The 18,908-nt window shown below is 53.7% G+C and overlaps 5 protein-coding genes across 5 annotated transcripts; 2 read left to right on the top strand and 3 right to left on the bottom strand.

Annotated features, from left to right (window-relative positions):
* Nucleotides 1–5,046: 5,046 nt before the first annotated feature.
* Nucleotides 5,047–5,940, top strand: GLRG_03864 (uncharacterized protein; the record flags this gene model as incomplete). The annotated part of the gene is made up of 1 exon (XM_008094549.1): nt 5,047–5,940. One exon carries the CDS (start codon nt 5,047–5,049, stop codon nt 5,938–5,940), a length of 894 nt encoding a protein of 297 aa, XP_008092740.1.
* A 1,969-nt stretch (nt 5,941–7,909) lies between these two features.
* Nucleotides 7,910–9,223, bottom strand: GLRG_03863 (acetate kinase; the record flags this gene model as incomplete). Its single annotated transcript, XM_008094548.1, has 2 exons — nt 7,910–8,393; nt 8,460–9,223. The coding sequence occupies 2 exons, from the start codon at nt 9,221–9,223 to the stop codon at nt 7,910–7,912; spliced, it is 1,248 nt and encodes a 415-aa protein (XP_008092739.1).
* A 939-nt stretch (nt 9,224–10,162) lies between these two features.
* Nucleotides 10,163–11,641, bottom strand: GLRG_03862 (uncharacterized protein; the record flags this gene model as incomplete). Its single annotated transcript, XM_008094547.1, has 4 exons — nt 10,163–10,371; nt 10,463–11,131; nt 11,188–11,312; nt 11,430–11,641. 4 exons carry the CDS (start codon nt 11,639–11,641, stop codon nt 10,163–10,165), a joined length of 1,215 nt encoding a protein of 404 aa, XP_008092738.1.
* Nucleotides 11,642–14,157: 2,516 nt separating this feature from the next.
* GLRG_03861 (phosphate transporter) lies at nt 14,158–16,174 on the top strand (the record flags this gene model as incomplete). The annotated part of the gene is made up of 6 exons (XM_008094546.1): nt 14,158–14,355; nt 14,435–14,456; nt 14,520–14,602; nt 14,671–15,071; nt 15,198–15,691; nt 15,759–16,174. The coding sequence occupies 6 exons, from the start codon at nt 14,158–14,160 to the stop codon at nt 16,172–16,174; spliced, it is 1,614 nt and encodes a 537-aa protein (XP_008092737.1).
* A 150-nt stretch (nt 16,175–16,324) lies between these two features.
* GLRG_03860 (glutathione S-transferase domain-containing protein) lies at nt 16,325–18,590 on the bottom strand (the record flags this gene model as incomplete). The annotated part of the gene is made up of 6 exons (XM_008094545.1): nt 16,325–16,705; nt 16,770–16,850; nt 16,916–17,099; nt 17,162–17,256; nt 17,318–17,837; nt 17,908–18,590. The coding sequence occupies 6 exons, from the start codon at nt 18,588–18,590 to the stop codon at nt 16,325–16,327; spliced, it is 1,944 nt and encodes a 647-aa protein (XP_008092736.1).
* Between the last annotated feature and the right edge of the window lie 318 nt (nt 18,591–18,908).

The raw sequence follows: 18,908 nt of genomic DNA, 5'->3' as shown, positions 1-18,908 counted from the left end.
AGAGTCTATTAGTTTTTTATAACTTAGGGAATAGGAATAAAAAGATAACGTATAACTGCTATATTAACTAGATCCTTAAGCTAGTAGTTAAATCCTGGATTAAGTAAGGTGATGACTTTGTTCTTGAAGAGGATGGTGATAGTGGCTATGGGCCTTTACTAAGAAATAAAGTCTGGGACTGGAAGACTTAAAATGGCCTAGAGAGCTACTTTAATTGTTATGACTCCCTAGATTTATTGCCTATTAAGAATTACTAGTAAATACCTAAAGAGCTTGTATAGCACTTTGTATATTAGTTAGAGGGCAAAGTTAAAGAATTAGTAGAGGAGGGCTGGGGGTAATTATTACAGTTAACTATTAATAACTAGGTTAATTTAATACCTACCTGACTGTAGGAAATAATTGATATGGATGGTAAGCGTACTTAATGGTAAATAGAACTACTTTGTATTTAATTTGATTGATTTGTATAGGTATATTTATTAATTAAATGCTGTGTGGTTTACGATAGTATGGTGTAGGTAAAATTTGGTGTGCTATCTTTTTTGTCCACCGGGTGGTAGGTAGGTCTTCATAACCTCTCTCTACCATGTCCGCTCTAAACCCGCGCACGGTGGTCGAGACACGTGCCAGGAGGTACCGCTGTTTTCTTTTTCTTTTCTTCTGTGACCGCCAATCGTCCAAGGCAGGGGCTCCATCTTTCTTCTACCTGCCTTGAGACAAAGTATAGCAAGATCTCGATCGAGGCCGATTCTTTCTCTTCTCGGCCTGGTACGTAAGCAAGGCAGAGTAAGCTAGACGACCCTTCAACGCCACACCAGGACCAGTCCTTTCCACCTCCTCGGGAACCTTTCCGGTCGAATATGCGCTGGCCGATTGAACTTGGTCCTCGATCCGTACTTACTTATATTCTTCCCTATCCTTCGTTCCGTCCCCAAGCTACCCCCCCGGTCCCGTTTCTGCCACAAGGGCACCCCAAGAGACCCGTTGTGTGGCCTTTGTCAAACCCTTGAAGCAGGCTTTTGTCTAACTACTACGTGTACCCTACCTATCCATCGCAGTCCCTCTTTATAGACTGGCTGCTTTGGGGCTCGGGAGAAATACATTGGTACCTGGCATTCCAAGCGTGACAATAATCTCATACATCCAGGATATCGGCTTGCCCCGTCTCCATCGCAACGAACCACGCACGCAATCGTATACTTGAACGTGTTTCTCGCCGTTATGCCTAGGCTGATCCCTCTAGGGGCAGAGCAGATATCATGTGGGTGTCAAACTGGACGGAGAGATGTCCCCGACTCGGATCCGATGAGGGAGTAATTTAGCATGTACACCTCTCAGTACCCAAATCCAAAGGCGCGGTATCCGTTACAGCATGCTCGAAAACTACCCGCTGCCCCAGCGCAAACAAATTTCCACTTCGGGCAAGCTGGCCGGTGACACCTGCACTGGGACGAGTTCGGGCCCAGCAAATCGTCCCGAGTTGAAGCAACTCACGCTACGTGCCTCTCTCAGATGGCCGTCGTTCCCATGCGCGATAGGGCCACGAGGCCCCTACTCGATGGAATCGCATAGACCAAAGTCGTTAAAGCATAAAGACAACGGCTTTAGACTTCCCAGCCTCTTTCGCAGAGTTGATTTGCGGATGGGCCGGCAAGAGCTGAGTCGAGTCCAACTTCAAAGCGCAATAATTCAAGCCGGCAACGGGCAACAAACGGGACGGGCAACACTCGGTCAGCTCTGTTGAAACGATGAAAGTCTCTCGCAACCCGAGGGCCAACGTTGCGAAACAAACCTGTCGTGGGTCATTTCTCGGCTTCTACAGTACGGTAGTGGCATGTACTACTGCCACTGCCTGTGTCCCTCTAGCAGGCGCAGGGCGGTGCAATGTAGTTTCGGTACATGGTTGACCAGCCTGACCTGCCTATGACGACATTGGCAGGGAAATCTCCCTCCCAGAACATGCACTGCGGCGCCCTGCAGGGCGTGCGTAGGGTCGGGGACTGGAACCGGGAGGGGGTGTGTCCAAGACCGGTGACCCCTTCTTTACTACCTGCCTATTCGTAGGTTAGATACCTACCTCACGCCAGTCCGGGCAAGGTAGGGGGTGCAGCTGCGGTATCTGCCTCTCGGTGTCGCATGGAATTCAGGTACCCTTTTACCCCCCAGGCCGAGTTCTGGAGTTTCTCCCTCCCTCTCCCTGTCTCCTCGAGGAAACCACCACCGCCCAAGACTGACGATGCATGGCACAACAACAAGGCGTAGCCAATGACATTAACAAGTCTGGCAGTTTCCAGAGTCGTGAGTAATCCTCCCAGTAAATCTGATCATTGTGTGTTCCCGCCTGACTGGATCGATCAGAGTCCATTCATAACCCAAGTCCCACCGCTTAGTGCTAAGGGACAACCTCGAACGCCTGGTTCGGCACCGCCATGCCTCGAGGTACCATGTCTGTCGGACTTTCGCAACATTGTTGGAACCCTGACCGGATATTGACGTCATACTCGCGGACCCTCGGTTTGTGCAGGGTCTTACTCGTTGTTATTTGGGGCTAATAGCACTACGGCCGAGTCAGGTGGGCGTCCACTTTCATTCGAGATCGCGATCTGTCTCTTGTGGTGTGTGCGATACAATACTGGGCGATTCGTCCCCGGGGACACCGGCTAGGTACTACATTTTGCAGGCTCAACGAACAGACAATGGTGAGAGCACGTCTACAGCTCTAGTCAGCTAGACGCTCGGCGGACGATTCCGCCCCCGATGCGACTGACACCTAATTCGTAGAAAGGCAATAGTCTCGGTGTCTCACTCCAGGACAACCACTATATTTCCCGGGAAGCCGGGAAGCGTTGGAGACGACCCTGGAAACGGGGTGCAAGAGGGCTGTTCCAGGGTTCATGAACGACCATGCGGATCGCGTAGACGGACGGGGTAGCTGTCGACGTGTCAATGTGCCGACGTGCCCCGATGTCCGGTTGCCATGTTGAAGTCGCGAAAATACATAGTAGTGGACGAGGTTCTGCGGTACGCATTCGGTGCGCACCTGGCCGGAGCTTCAGCTCCTGTGTGTTTCGAACTCACACGGGTAGTAGGTATGCCACCATCTCGATGACAAAGAAGGATACCATGATATAGGGTTTCCCACCTCCCCAGAAGAGTGGGGCCGGTAGCATCCCATAGAGGGAAATGACGGTCTGCAAGTCGAAAGCAAGGAAGTAGGCAAAAGGAATGCGCAATCCGTGATTGACAACGGCGGTAGAACGGGCCCAGAACAGAATGGAACCACCAGGGAAACCCAGGCTTGCCAAATACGCAACAAGAACGAGCATGGGCTGGTCCCGGGAACCGTCTTAGTATTGTCAGTCTGCGTCTGCATGTGCGTACAGATGAGGTGGGTACATCGTCAGAGTGAGAGGGGAACCCCAATCGATTGACGGGGAACGTACGGAGAGAAAGTCAGAAAAAGAAGAAGGAAGAAAAGAAGAAGAAGAAGAAAAAGAGGGGGAGGGGGGGATACAAGGTACTTTACAGCAAAATGACAGGATGTATGGATATTGTAGAGAACAAGAGTACTGGTAGACGTACAATATCAAATGACGGGACTGGGGATTCAGCAATGGGGACATGTCAGATTGAGAGACTACATTAAGAAATTTGGCTGAAAACCGCCAACTCAACCCACACAGTATTCATTATCATTGATGGGCATCTGTGATCGTAATTCCTTTAGCTAACTGCAAAGGATAGTTTCCCTTGTTTTCTCTGCCTCCCCCCCCCCTCTCTCCCTCTCCCTCTCCCTCTCCCTCTCCCTCTCTCTCTCTCTCTCTCTTCTCTTCCTGCTGAAGTTTTGTTCCATCAAGACCAGACACTGAGTGGGCGTGTAGTAAGATTTGGAAGAAACTGCGGCAAGCGGATGGGTTGTGTGCTGTGTGCGTGTGCGTGTGCGTGTGCGCCGTTCCTTCCAGTGGAAAACAAAAGAAAAAAAAAAGGCCCCCCCCAAGGCTCAGGCTCCCTGAATCCACCTTCTCCCCACTCCCGGGGTACGTAGCCGCCCGCCGCGAAGACTCCGGGGCTACCCTGCAGAGCATGGAGGCTGGAACCAGGGGTGGATGTAACATAGACAGGATATGACCCACGGGTGTCGTGAGAGTGAAGTGAGAGTGAGGTCTGATGAGTGGAGACTGGAGGGGACTGAGGTGGAAGAGGCCACTCAGCGGAGCGGGGCGAGGGTGAGCGAGCGTGGTGTGTGTCTCACGCCTCGGCCGGACCCTCAATCCTAAAGAAAGGTACCGGTCTTTCCTTGCTGCTCGATGCTCGACCCCTGTTTGTCTACATTGCAGCACATACCACAACTGGTCAGCGACTTGACAGATGTATCTTTTTCTTCCTAGCGTTGTTTAAACCTTGGACAACTCAGGCCGGGTACCTTCCAGCCCACGTACCTTTTACGGCATCCCGGTGAACAACGAAAAGGTGCGCAATTCTCCTTTCCCATGCCCATGCCCATGCCCTTACCCAATTCTTTCATCCACCCCATTCAGCTTTTCTCTCTTCTGCACAGTTCCTGACGACTACCTAGTCCAGCCGACCCTTGTTATCCTCGTTGCGGTACTTCGCTTCCGCCCACCCCCTCCCCTTCCAACCTGCTGACCCTTCCGAGCATTTCTCTCTTTCGCTCTTTCTGCGTCTGTCAAGGAGACCAGTCTGGTATAATACTTGACATGCGCCTCACCCTCTCGCGCCTCATCCACTATCCCATTGCTCTTTCCTACCCTCTCCCCTCTCTCTCTCTCACCAACGTCCAACCTCATTAGCCAACACCACTCTTCACACACATAAACCCATACCAATCCAGGAGACATCCTTTAGCATACTAACATCGCCCACCCTTATGCTGAACGCGCAGTGGGAATAGACATCGCCGTCCATCACTACCCCATAGCGAACCACCATCACCACCGGTACTATCAGTTGAAGACGAGAATCCGTCTGCAATTTTAGCCTTTTCAACTCGCCTTTCGTCGATTTATGATCAACCTGGTCACAATGCACGCTCGAGATGCCACCGGCCGTCAGGTCTCCCTTCTTAATGATGAACCCACTGTCCAGCCCATGCCTCAGCGCATCAGCTATCACACAGCAAATCAGGTCATCTCTCAACCGTTTCACCCGGCGCCGCGTAGCAATTCTTCCTCTCCACACACACCCGAGCTCCTTCGCTCAGACTCATACGACTCCAACGCGAGCAGCGATCCTTTGTCGCCCATGACTCCCACCACCTACGACCCAAGTAGAGTCGGCGCCTTCCCTGGACAGTCGATTCACGACGAGTACGAAATGCCTCCGAAGCGCCCTGCCTACGCCAACACCAGCCGCGCGAACTCATATGAGGAGGATAGCTCAGCGACGTCACCTCTGCCCGAGCGCCCCGGAAAGCGGTACCCTTGCCGTTACCGTGACAGCCATGGGTGTGAAAAGACCTTCACCACCTCTGGACACGCTTCTCGTCACTCCAAGATCCACACTGCCGAGAAGGCCGTGCAATGTACTTTCCACGGTTGTCAGAAGAAGTTCACAAGAGCCGACAACATGAAGCAGCATTTGGAGACTCATTACAAAGACAAGTCTCGCTCTACTGCCTCCGCAAAGGCCGCAGCTCGCTCCTCGCTTGGCGGGCTGGCATCTTCAGGCCGTCGATCTTCATCATCCTCAGCGAAGGCTGCTGCCAGCAGCCGCCCTCGCGACCAGCCCATGTGGGAAGGGGAATCACCATACGGCTACCCTCCCGGTCAGGCGCCGCTCCCGTCACCTGCTGCCACCGGCGCATGGGATATGCGTGGCCTCAACCTACCCCTTCTCAGCCGCCCCAGCGCGGCGAGGACACCCAGCAGTGGCCTCGATGCATTGGCTATGGCTGTTGCGTGTCAAGAGGGTGCATAAGAGAGGTTTCTGGTAATGTCCATTGGGACTGCCATTGCGCAACTCCCCCCGTACAGTTTCAACACGGCCACCGGGCGAGGACGCAGCACAGCCCGCCTTTTTTAAGAGCGTCACGTTTTACACCCTACTTTTTCTGACATGATCCTCCCGCTTCTTTTACATGACTGATGAAGCAATGGGACTTCGTAGGGTTGGCGTTTGGGCACATTTGACGATACCTCTTACATTGGAGGCCATGTGGGAGCTTCCACTTTTCTATCGTTATCTTTTTCATTTATTCTCTTTTATCGTTACCACTCACTTGGGTTTTGGGATAGAAGGTCGCAAAGCATACGAATGGCGCACCTGCACGCACATACACGAGGTGGACTCAAAGGCAACAAAATGGGAATGGCGTTGATGCGTTGAATATTATCTGAAGGCTACTACCCTGGGGCGGATTTCTCTCTTGGTTGGCGTTACTTTCTCGCGGTTTCGTACACATACCCGAATCCTCGATTCAACCAGCTATTACTCGAGGGGCAGACGCATCACTGCGATTGTTTATTTATGGTGTGGGACAGGAAACTTCTGGGTTGGAGTGGGGGGATCTACATGACGGCTGCTCGGAGAGGAAGGCGAGGCGGTGGGGGGTTTCTCTTTGAAGTCAAAAAGCGATGACAGCGGGCATTTGCTATCGAAGCATGCGCTCACAACGCAGTGGACGAACCTTCGTATACACGATGTCGGGTTTACTATGATGTGGACAAGAGTGCTTACCAAGCTTGGCACCACACAGGTGCCCAAGACAATCAAACAAAACACCTACTTCTCAAAACATGCATGTAAAGTTCCTTTGGAAATTTGTCTCATTCAAATGTCTCGATTGCCACGCCTGGCACCTCACGAAGAATTCCAAGCAGTCAGCCTCGCATGGCTTGTCAGCGGTTGGCCATGAGCTTGGAAGAATTCCATCGTTAACTGCATGGCGCATCCTCCGACCTGATCGACCTCCCGATCGAGTTGCGGTTGCAGAGGTCGGCAAAGGACGAGGGGGGCAGGGTGTGAAAGCCAGATGAGCTGACCAGATGGTTGGGGGAGGGGGAAACAGGGTCCCCCTTGCATAGAGAGTATGGAGGGATTGTTGTTCAGGGCCGTCTCGGATCTTTCTTCGAGATCGAGATCTCTCTCCCCCTCAACCCACATTTCACTCTCAGCTCTGGCTGGTAATTTACCTACAGGTATTATACGTGAGACATGCACACACATATATTCGTACAGCCATATGGCAGACCTTTGCAGAAGCCTCCCCGGACCGAGCATTAGGGTCGACGACGGCGGGCCACTATCATCCCCAAAGACGCTCAGTTGGCGGGAAGGCTTGCCTCCCCCCCCCCCCCCCCCCCCCCTCTCTTCTCAACGTCGAGGGCGGGAGAAGAATGCCCGGTAACTTGGGTTCATCGTGCCTCACCATGCTGGAATGGATCACGATCGATAATCCGCTCCTGCTCCATCCCCTGCTTCGGGGCGTTGCTGAGGAACAAGGGCGACACAAAGATGTCGTCCGCCCACCTGCTCATTGCTGGGGCATCCCTTGGTGCTTGTTGGCCCGAATACGCTGGATTATGGTGTAAACGGTCGTTGCGTTCCCAAGATGCGCCATCGCACGATTGTACGGCTTGGTCTTGGGGATGGGGGAGGTGTCATAGTGTCTGTTGGGGCGTGGCTCCTTGTATGGTCTTGGCATTTGCTCGTTTTTGATGCATCCACGTCCCTTTCATATCCTTCTTTTTCAAAGACGCTAGGATCTAGGTATTATTCCCCACCGAGTCCAGCATTGGCAGCTCGTCCCACCCGTCCTTGGCCAGCGCTGTTCTGCTAACCCATATACCGGTGGCTTTAATAGCATGTGCGGAAATAAGAACCCGCGGTCTCGAGCTGTCATCGCGATCCCACCGGAAATCGTTCGTCTCCCCTTGCGACTCAAGACCTAATCTTGCCAGAGCGATTCATTTTCGGTGCAGAGCCTTGCCATCTCGTATTGCTCGTCCGTCTGGCAGACCAACGTACGACGCTTGGCGTCTTTGCCAACCTCCTGGACCGTATCTATGATTTTCTTGCTGTTCAGAGCATCATCGATGGTGAAGCCCAAGCATGCGCATTGCTCGGCGACCCGCTTCCGCAGCTTGTCGCTCTTTTCGCCAATGCCACCTGCAAAGACCAACGCGTCTACGTTGCCGTTCAGGGTAACAAAGTAGGAGCCAACAAAGGCACATATTCTGTCGACAAAAATGTCGAACGCAAGCTTGTGAGCCGGTTCATCCGAATTAGCAATTACTCCAAAATCAGTTGTTCCTGTAAGCGACTTCCATCCACTACGCTTGTTGAGAATCTCTTCGGCCTCGGTGAGGTGCAGCTGTGATGTCGAGTTGGGGGATAGCTTGCCAACGTCACTTGCGTAGTGGAAGACGAGACTGTACGCATCAAATTAAGCTTTTGAGAGATTGAACAAGGTGAGAATGGCGACTGCAATCACTGACCTGGGATCTACACTGCCGCTTCTGGTGGCTCCAGGCAAGCCAGCGACAGGGGTCAAGCCCATACTGGTATCCCAGCTCTGACCGTTGCGGATGGCACATGCGCTTGCTCCGCTTCCCAGATGAAGGGCAATGATATTGAGATCTTTGGGTTCCTTGCCGAGAAACTCGGAGACGGCTCGAGTGATGAAGGAGTAGCTGACGCCATGAAACCCATATTTTTTTAGGTGATTCTTTTTGGCAACATCTTGGTTGATGGGGTACGTATGAACGTGCGCGGGAATCGTCGTGTGGAATTGCGTGTCAAAGCAGGCGACATTGACAGCGTCGGGAAGCTGCTTCACGCACGAGTTGACAATGTCGAGAGCGGGACCATTGTGTAAGGGCGCAAGGTCACTCAGCTCTTCCAGGTGATGGTATGTGTCCCGGGTGATTATTTGAGAGCTAGGATAGTCGCCCCCGTGGACGATGCGGTGGCAGGTGAGGGCAATATCGCTCTTTTTCTTGATCTGAGGCAATTCCGAGTCCTCGATCAGTAGCTTGAGAAGAACCTTGAAGGCGTCGGCCTGAGTTGATAGATCATCCTCGAGATCTTCCTTCCTCTTGACCTCAACCCCACCACGCGTGTATGTGACCTGTGCGGGTGGGGCCGTCAAACCACTGACGGCCGCCTCTGCGATCTGCAGAGGTGACCGATTAGGTTCGGCGGAGTAAACCGAGATCTTTACAGAGCTAGATCCCGAGTTGATGGCAAGAATGACCTTCATGCTGGGCACTTCGGGTGTTGTAGAGATGGCGATGCCAAGAGTTCGTCCCAAAACCCAAGCGGGGGATAATGACGTTGTCGTGGGAAAGCTGTGTGTGTCTCGGTTCTCGGCCTCGATGCAGCCCGTGGAGTCAGCTTTATCTACCGTCGCTACAATGGCCGCCTGACAACGGTGTCAAGGCTGCAATTGAAATTCGGGCCAATGCCGCTGAGTAGAGAAGTTGCTGAGTGGTTTTGACTGGCGTGACCTTCACGATAAGGATCATCAGCAGATGTTGGTAGTGGGATGATTTTGGAGCAAGGTGTGTGCAGGCTCCCGAGCTGCAGAGCTGCAGTATGAAGCCATGGTGACGTTAATACCACCATCATGCCACCATCACATTGGTCTGCTGAAGCCCCACCTCAGCTCAGCACCGGAACCCCGCGCCGGGCCTTATCGGCACATCCCTGAAAGCACGTTTTAGTGGATCCATGTGTACCTACAGTGACATGTATTAAGTCTGGGCTCACCTATTCAAAGTGGCACATTGTGTGGTGAGGCCAGACTTATTATATGTCACTGTATCCGTACATAGCCCTGTCAATCCTGTCATCCTGTCAACGCCCGGACCAGAAAACTCAAAGGAGTGACTTCGTGCCATACACCTACACACCACACACCACTTTTTAGAAGTCAGGCCCGCTTTAAGTCAGGCCAGTGCTCCTCCAACGACAGCTTGACACGATATTTCCAGCCTGTTCCCTCAACCCATCCTGGACCCTGCTGGGCTTGCTCGTCGTCGTACAATTCGGGCCTGGAAGATCCAAACCTGAAGTGATGGGCGTTACAAAACAACGCCACCCGAAAGGCGAACCAGTCGTCCACGAACTCGTTACGTCCGTCACATCTGACTCTCGGTCCCTACTCTGGAGCTTCATGGATATTGGAGCTTGTCATTTTTCAGGCGGCCAAGTCGGAATCGTATGAATCTGGCGGCTCAACGACTGGCTCTAGGCCTCTCGAGATATCTGGTGATGGAAGTTCCAACATATCACCTGGCAGTATTTGCGGTGACGGTAACTCGACGTGATGTGGTGGGAACGATATACCATTGAACTCGCTGTCGGAGCTGTGCGCCACGGCCCAACTTCCAAGGAACCTACGATAGTCTGTTGATTGCAGATGAGATCAGCCTTTGACTGGATGGTGGATAGGAATAAAACAGGGTGATCCAAGCTGTATGGATTGCTCAGTTCGTACCTTCACGCTTACTGAATTGGATACCCAAATACCGAAAATCAAAAGTGCCAGGCGACGAGCTGGTTTCCGAGTTTGGCTGCCCTCCTTGGGAGCCTGACCGTACGCGCAGACGCATACGATGCGAAAATGTGAAGCGCAAACGGGACGAGCCGCTGCTGTCCGGGGCACTACTACGCCGGCTTCCGCGCACCGTGAGGCGGACTTGGCGATGCCGATGGTCGCGGTTGCGAAGCTCGCCGTCGAAGTTGTGCAATTCATATTCCTGGTATTGGCGACCTTCCGCGCGATTGGTGAATACGGTCAGCGAGTGGTAAGTCGAACAGCGGTCCCTCCAAAGCTTTAGCCTTTGTACGAGTCCCATGCCTCTGATGTTGCCAAAGCTGTCTGTTCTTCCGTGAACGTCAGACCACACAACATCGACATCATAGTAGTCTACCAAATCCTTCCGACGCACGTCTCCTTGGAATCGGATCGAACCCTCGACGGTAGTGAACTCATACTTGACCTCCATAAGATGATCGTGGATTACCACGCCTTCGCCTGTTGTATACCGGACCCGGTGTGGCTCACGGAAACTGACGAAAAGCTCGAGCTCGCATGGGTCTGTGTAGGGGCGATGACGGGCATGGAGAGTATGCGGAAATATATCGGCCGGAACATCGGATGGAACTGGGTTGCGGTCAGACTGGTGGCAAGCGTTCAGTTAGAAAATGGAGGCAAAGTACGGAAATGCTCTAGAAGCTCGCTCTGGTAGCTGCATTGCCAGAGAACGCGGCGTTGTTCAGAGCCAACCACTTCCCAGGGACCCAGGTAGACAGTTCGTTCGTTCGGTGTGTTTTCAAATAGAGTTCTGGAATATAGGGCATGTCAGAAGGGGAAACATGAATTGTCTTGGCAACGACGGAGGGAAATGAGCCCGCAGTGCGTGTCTGGAGACAAGCACGAGTGACGGGCGGGTAGATCGTACATGGTGGCCTGGTAACCAGGAGGGCCGAGATCTAGAGGATGGAGAGAGGCCTGGGGTGCCGAGGCATCGGATGTGAGAGCTGAGATTGTCGAGGCACCTGAAGTCGGTGTCCAAGTCGCGTCGAGAGGGCTCGCGTATGGTTGACCGTAGGAGGGTGGGCGGCCTAGGGAAGAGGAAGTGAAGGAAGAGCCAGAGGAGGACGAGGCGGCCATGCTTGGGCGGCCTCTACCCGTTCCTTGCTTTCAACTCTCGACTATGGTCAACAAATCAAAGTAAGCCATGCAAAGTTGAAAGTAAAATCATGGCATAGTATGTGCCGGTTGGGTATATGACCGGTTCGTCTCGTTGTAGGTATCGCGGACGGGGAGGAATCTTGGAATGAATGCATTCACACGGTGAGGCGTCGGATAGCCTGCATTGGCAACAGACGTGCCGCTTGGCATGAACACCGTGTAACTCGGAAGCCCTGGGACGGAGGGCGATGTGGAATGGATTCGGACAGGGAAAAGGGAAAACCTGAGAAGAGCAGGATCGCCGAGACACAAGGCGGATGGTAGTCAGAACTCCGAATTCAAGAGGCGGTGCGCGGGGAGCCGTCGTTTGCTCTGTAGCCGATGCTTTGCCAGCGAGTCGGCCCGCAGTGTCTCAGTTCTCGGTGCCGTCGCGACCTCGAGTAAAGACTGACGCGGCGCCGTATGAAATCGACCTAGAGGTCGAAGGCGTAGAGTACGTAGGATATTTTCTCGAGACAAGGCAGCATACGGCAGACAGCGAGCGACATTCAAAAGCCAAACGAGGACGAAAAGGGCCGGCCAGACCAACGGAGCGGGGCCACATTGCGGCGGTGGCGGTGATGGAGGTGCAGAGAGTAGGAACGGGAATTCTACAGGACAGACCTTTGAGTACGGTGGGAAAAGGTCTGAATTGGCCAAAGTCCACGTATAAGTCTCGTCTCCAAGTTACCTTGGGTACGAGGGAGGAGGACCTAGGTACCTTGTAGTGCTCCAAGCAAAAACGGTTGGGTGGGGTTCCTGTCAACCGTCTACACTAGAGACGCTAACGGTCGGTGCCATGGCTCGACTTGGCCGCCGCCACCGGACTGGGCCAACCAATGGCAGTGCTAACAATGACTGCATGCTCAAGCGACTGGCGACTGCGCTTCTCGTCGTGGATTTCAGCTCTCTGTCCACCCCAGCATGCATCAATCATCTTCTGGTCTGTCTTGCCTATCGCAACCAAGGCCTTGGATTCATCAGGGACACTCGTGTGGAAACGCTTGAAGAGTGCCTACGTACACGTCTCCTGCGCATTTGATCCATGAGGGTGCTTCCAAGTCGAGACAGATCTCTCAATAACAAGACTATATTCCAACGAAACTCAGTGGTCTGTCTTGTCTGGGTTTAATGTAGGAGGGTTGCAACATCGAAGAGCGAACAACAGGCGGCCAGGCCTCCCAGACTGGGCTGAGCTGGGCTGTGCATGACCTCCTCCCTGCTGAATTGGGAACCAACACCAGATATTGGGTCAAGGTATTCAACCAGGCAAGAAGAGGGAGACGCGGAGGCTCGATTCAGTTGCGGTAAGGAATAAGCCACCGGAATTTTCTGGCCAGTCTGCACTTGACGATCCTCGGGCTGCTTTTGGCGTCCCTTCTGCGCCTGACTGAGTGTGTCGTCTCTTCCTTCTTTGCTTTGCTCTGGCAACAATCTCTGTCCCAAACTCGACTTTTCCTCGCCCGGCCAAGATACCTACCTACCACCCTACCTAGGTAGATAGATACCTTATCTGGGTACCTCCTACAGACTTGCGCGTGTTCCGTCCCGTCTTTGTCCTTCTTCCGAATTACGAACCATCCCACACACACTGCACGTCAATTGCTCAATGGTTTGTTTCCCTTATCCGCAAATAACCAACCCTTAGAAACGCGTCTTAGCGAAGCGCGACCATTTTCTCCGACTGCCCAAACCTTCTCATCTGTGTCTGCATATACCTCATTGCCCGAGGGCCTTTCTTTCGTCTTGCCATACGGCAACGCAGCGCCTGTCAGCTTCGGTCCCATGTGGGTTACATGTTCTCTTACGTCTTCTCATATCTTAGTTTCTCACCCGACGAAGCAACTCCCCGCCGAACGTAACCGACTTTACCCAAGGTACCTGATCTGGTGAGCGGAGCTTGGGGCCGTTGCGCCGGAGCCATGTCGGCTCTGCCCGACCCTCTATCGAGGAGGAATCGAGGCTTTTTAGGCAGTGATAGCTCCGCTTTGTCCGCCCGAGACCGCCAGGTACGTCCGTCCGCTCGCCCCCGTCAATGGTACATCACCAACTCCGTCCTATGTATGTAACTCGACGTCTCCGCTCCGTGAGCCGCGGCCCGCCTTTGACGAGCTGCATCTCGGCCCTCGCCCTACATGTTCTTGTCGCTTTCATCTCATCTCATCATAATCCTGCCTTGGTCCTCTTATCTCGAAGCCGGCCCCTAGACGTATCATCCGCTCATCAGCCCTCCAGGATCGCGACCAACTGCGTTATGAGCTCGATCTCAACTCATGGAATCTTCGTATTTGGGGAGTGGCCGCCTCAGGCTTCCTGACAGACTCGTAGGCCTGTCCCGTTGTCATCCTCAACGCTCTCCACTCACGACTGACCACCCTCTCAAGTTATAACCTGTTTTCCACAAATGTCATTCTCGCCTCCATAGCCTTTTTATACTGGCCATCGCCCGATGCACGATGGCAAGGCTTGCTTATCAACTTCTTCACCCTGCTGGGCTCTGTCATTGGCCAGTTGCTGTTGGGTTCCTCGCCGACTTTTATGGCCGAACCCGTCTCTACGGTATCGAGCTTGTACTGGTAATTGTATCGACCATTGGTGTGGCTACTAGCAGCCATGGTTTCGATGATATGAGCTTTTTGGGACTGTTCACCTGGGTACGAGTTCGTCCGTCCACTACGGAGCTGTCGCATTCCCATCCTGCAACGCTTGCTAACCAGTACTGGCACTCAACAGTGGCGTTTTGTGATGGGGGTCGGTTAGTAATTGTTATTGGACGCAGGTCTTGTACCTGGATGGCACGACTAATGATATGTAATAGGCATCGGCGCAGAACACCCCCTCAGCGCTGTAATCACATCGGAATGGTCAAGCACCCAGTCGAGGGGAACCATGATCTCTTCCGTAAGCTACCTAGCTAGACGGCTCTTGTTTGTGATTCTTATCGGCACTGACTGATAACGCGTTGCCAGACGTTCATGATGCAGCCCATCGGCCAAGCCCTCGCCCAGCTTGTAGGTCTTTGGGTACTTCTCGGCCGCGAAAGGAGCGAGGGTCTGAAGACGATGCAGTGCGGCCTTGATATGAAGTTTGACAGAGAATGCCGCCGCATTGTGGACGGTATCTGGCGTATTGTTATAGGTTCCGGCGCCGTTCCCGCTCTGCTTGCCATTATATTTCGTTTTTTCCTGCTCGACTGCGGACTGTACAGCCTTGAGGTCAGAAAAAGGTCTGGTATAGCCTTGAGGAACACGCAGAGGGTCTACGGTGCTCCTCCTGGGACAACGACGGGGTATTCCATGGCCGCCAATGACGGCATGCATACTACGAACTCGCAGCAAACCATGCCTATTCAGTTTTCCAAAGACGACTTGTAAAAATATTTCATCGAGGACGGGAACTGGTATTACTTGTTAGGTAGAGTCGCTACCCTGCGTTGTGTGGCTGTTGGCAATCTCGTAACTCACTGCCACCGTCGCATTCCAGGGATGTCTCACAGTACTGACTGCGCTACAAGCACCGCTGCAACATGGTTCTTTCTTGATGTAAGCTTCTACGGTCTCGGCCTAGACAATAGAGGCACTTTGTTCGACATGTGGGCGACTACTGGGCCGAAGCCCATTGACGATGGGCTACCATGCTGGAACTCCAAGTTTCCCGACGGATTCGCAACAGCACAGATTTGGAATCAGACGGGTAAACTTCCTGTCTGGCAGACGGACGCGACGCTGCCCTGCAACACCATCTACGACGTGCTCCTGGAACAGGCGAAGCAATACCTACTGACTGTGTCCATTGCTTCTATTGCTGGTAGCGCCTGCTTCTTCATGGCAGCCAACCGTATTCCCCGCAGGCTGTGGCTAACCGTTTCTTTTTTCGTTTTGGCCATATTATTCCTGATAACAGGCTGCGTGTACTACGGTGTCAACCGCACCTCTGGCGCACCGGCAACAGTTGTATTTGTGGCGTTGTGTCATTTCATGTTCAACTTTGGTGGGTCATGCAACAGCATTTATCTGCGAGACACTTAGCCTGGGTTGAGAGCTAACAGTATCATCAGGAGCGAACACTCTGACCTTTATCATCCCTGCCGAAATCTTCCCAACATGCTATCGGTGTACATGTCACGGCATCTCCGCTGCCGCCGGTAAGCTAGGCAGCATCGTTGCTCTCTTCGTTGTCTATTGGATCAACTCGTCCTACAAGGCCGAGAACCGGCAGGGGCTGATTTTCCTGCTCTTCGGCTCCTTCGTCGCTGTCGGCGCTATTTTCTCGTGGGCGTACCTGCCCGACTCGCAGCGATGGGCTGCGGATGAGAATGGGTGCCGCGTGCTTGAGCAAAAGACGTTGGAGGAGCTGGGTGAGGGCCGCGAAAGAGCGCGGCAGCTGGGAGAGGTCATCACCGTTAGAGAAAAGCGGCACGATTTGAAGCGGAGAAGGGCCTCGCGGGTGCCATTGCAGGCTTTAGGCCCATGAGGAATTGGTACATGTGCAGAAGCAAAATTTTATCCGTTGTTCTGCATTTCCGTAGTAGAGATTCAAGTACCAGTCACTTGCCAAATGCGAACATGCTATCAGGATTTCCTACTGGCTGCTTCCACATATGTCTCCGGATCGTGTAGACCATCAAATACACAAGTATCCCTCCGGATCCAGAGCAATCTGCAAAGGCTCGACAGTATCAACGTACAGGTCCCTTCCGCTCGTCGTAGCCTTGACGTGCACATTGCTCTCTAACGCGTCAAGCCATCTAGCCCAACGTAATCCCGGCGTAGGGGCCGTCCAACCACAGCGGGGCTGCAGGATGCGCGAGAGGCGGACAGCGAAGGGAGCGAAGTGGACGTCAACGAGGGACAGGCTGCTGCCGAGAAAAAAGGGCCCCTCCTCATCGGCGGCGAGGACGAGATCCTTGATGGCCTCCTGCAGCCTTTCAATGTTTTGCGGTTGTTGAGCTGGGTCCGGATAACGTAGAAGTCGGTAGAAGGCCGGGACCAAGCGGGAGTTTATCTATAATGGCATGAGTGAGCTGGGTTTGTATAGGTAAGAGGGCATCGAGGAGGGCATGACAAACGTGGCCTATCCATTGTCTACAATTTGCACGGAGCTTTGTGTCTGAAGGGAACAACGGGATGTTGCTGTCCATCTCTTCGAGCTGGTACAAACATGGTCGTCAGTCTGGACATGTCGGAATAACTTGAAACAAAGCAATGGGCCCACATATTCCAATATGACACCGCTGTCCGCGCATGCCCAGTCTCCCTGCCGTATGGCAGGTACTGTTCCCCGTGGATTGGCTTCCAGAAGCTCCTGTGATGCGGACGCCCTGTACGGATCCTCTTCGCAATATTGATACTGGAGCCCCTTTGCTTCGAGGGCGATCCAGACGCGGTGAGAAAAGGGGCTGGTGGGACACGAGTCAGCGAGGGATCATTGGAAACGAAAAGACGTACGTGAGAGACAAACCAATAACATGCCGAATATAACTTCAGATCGCTCTGCTTTTCGTGTCTCTTTATGGTCCAATGTGCCTTTCCAGTCGCCTTCTTGGGTCCGTCGCTCTACAGCCACCAAGTAAGTTTATCAAGCTATGGAGCGAATAGGCGGCGTGTAAGGACCCACCTTTGTCAGTTCATTCTTATGTTTGGCCAGATACCGCTGGATGCTATTCCGTTTCACCTCGTCGCTCTTTGCCAAGGTATGCTGATGTGGCCCGGGAATGCCGCTGATGCTAATATGTCCATTCACCCTCTGGATCGTCCAGAACTTTTGTCCTGGCGCAGGCAGATTGTCCGGTGTAGCAGGTGCGACGCGCAATTCCCTCTCGCCAGGAGGTGAGAGGATGGTGTGCACGCCGTTGAGGGCCTGCCCCCCATTGAGTGGCACGTAAGTGCCATCGTCAACATCATGGAGCGTTGCGCCGGGGAAGTACTCGGTGATCTTGATCTTGACATCGCAGAGGTTGAGCTTGCGCGACACGCGGTTGCGACGCTTCTTGTTGGGGTCGTCCGATTTCTTGGTTCCGGGCGGCCGGCCCTTGAGACGGCAGTCCCAATAATGCGAGATGAAAGGCTTCTTCTTGTACGTTTGAGTTGATCTGTGGGAGTAAACATTGTCTACGTGTGGGAAATAGGCCTCGAATCTGGGCGCTTAGGCATCAGCAGAAATACGCACACCGTAAGTGCTCGGGCCTATGTATGATGTGAGCTTACTGTTCATGAGTAAGGATGATGAGGCCGTCTGCGTCGAACAGCTTCTGGCGCCACTCTTGGAGATTCGGAGGATCTATGACCCATTTACTGCTGAGGAGACTACCATGTGGCCGCCAGCCGGGGGCAGTAGTGCCGTCGATGGGAACAAAGCCGCTGGGCCCAATGAGTGACTCTTCCATCCCGGCGGCACTCGGATCAGGGATCGCGGGACCCGGCGCCAAGATGCCGAATTGACCGTGTTGATCTGGAACCTGCATGGCCTGGTCATGGTCAGCCTGCTGCGCGTGAGCTGGGCGCCTTAGTTGCCCGATAGACCCGATCGCACATGGCACGACGGCATGCTGGCGCTGCCCGTCGTGCTCGCCCCCGGTGGACGGCAAGTGCGCTTCTTGACCCCGCATGAGATCCGGATGGAAGATCGGCCCTGGAGCCTCGATTCCGGACATGTCGATCGCAGTATCGGGGCTGGGACCGGAACCGGAACGGAAGTGGGCTACGGTCACGGTACCGTCACCGGCAGCGTCGGACGACGCCGGCGGTGGCGGGACACGGAAGTCCTGCTGCTGCTGTTGTGGTGCGCCAGGGCGGGGACCCCCGTGCGGGGAGGAGGACACGACTGCACCGCTGCTAGCCGTACGGACTTCGAAGGGTGACGCCAGAGCCCCCGGTGGTATCTGCTGCATTGGGGGTTAGAGATGCCGCTGTGTTGCTGCTTTAATGCGTGGTGCATTCCATGAACCACTGCCCGGTCCTGCCGGGCTTTACCGCAGTGGCCGGGGTGAGATACACGTAAGTGGATGGATGGACGTTGAGTGCGGGAGGGCGGCGAGGCGGTAATCTGCGCACGGGCCGCCTGGCGAGGCCTGGGGGAGCTCTGGCCATTGGATGCGGTACGTCTCATCTTCAAAAGTTGGTAGACGAACTTCTCAACGCAGCATTGTACGGAAGGACCAAAGCATGCATCATCGGTTCAAGGCACGTACCTCTCACTCGGCAAAATC

This window comes from Colletotrichum graminicola (assembly GCF_000149035.1).
Source record: "Colletotrichum graminicola M1.001 genomic scaffold supercont1.12, whole genome shotgun sequence".
Taxonomy (NCBI): Eukaryota; Fungi; Ascomycota; class Sordariomycetes; order Glomerellales; family Glomerellaceae; genus Colletotrichum; species Colletotrichum graminicola.
This window is presented reverse-complemented; position numbering and strand designations above follow the sequence as displayed.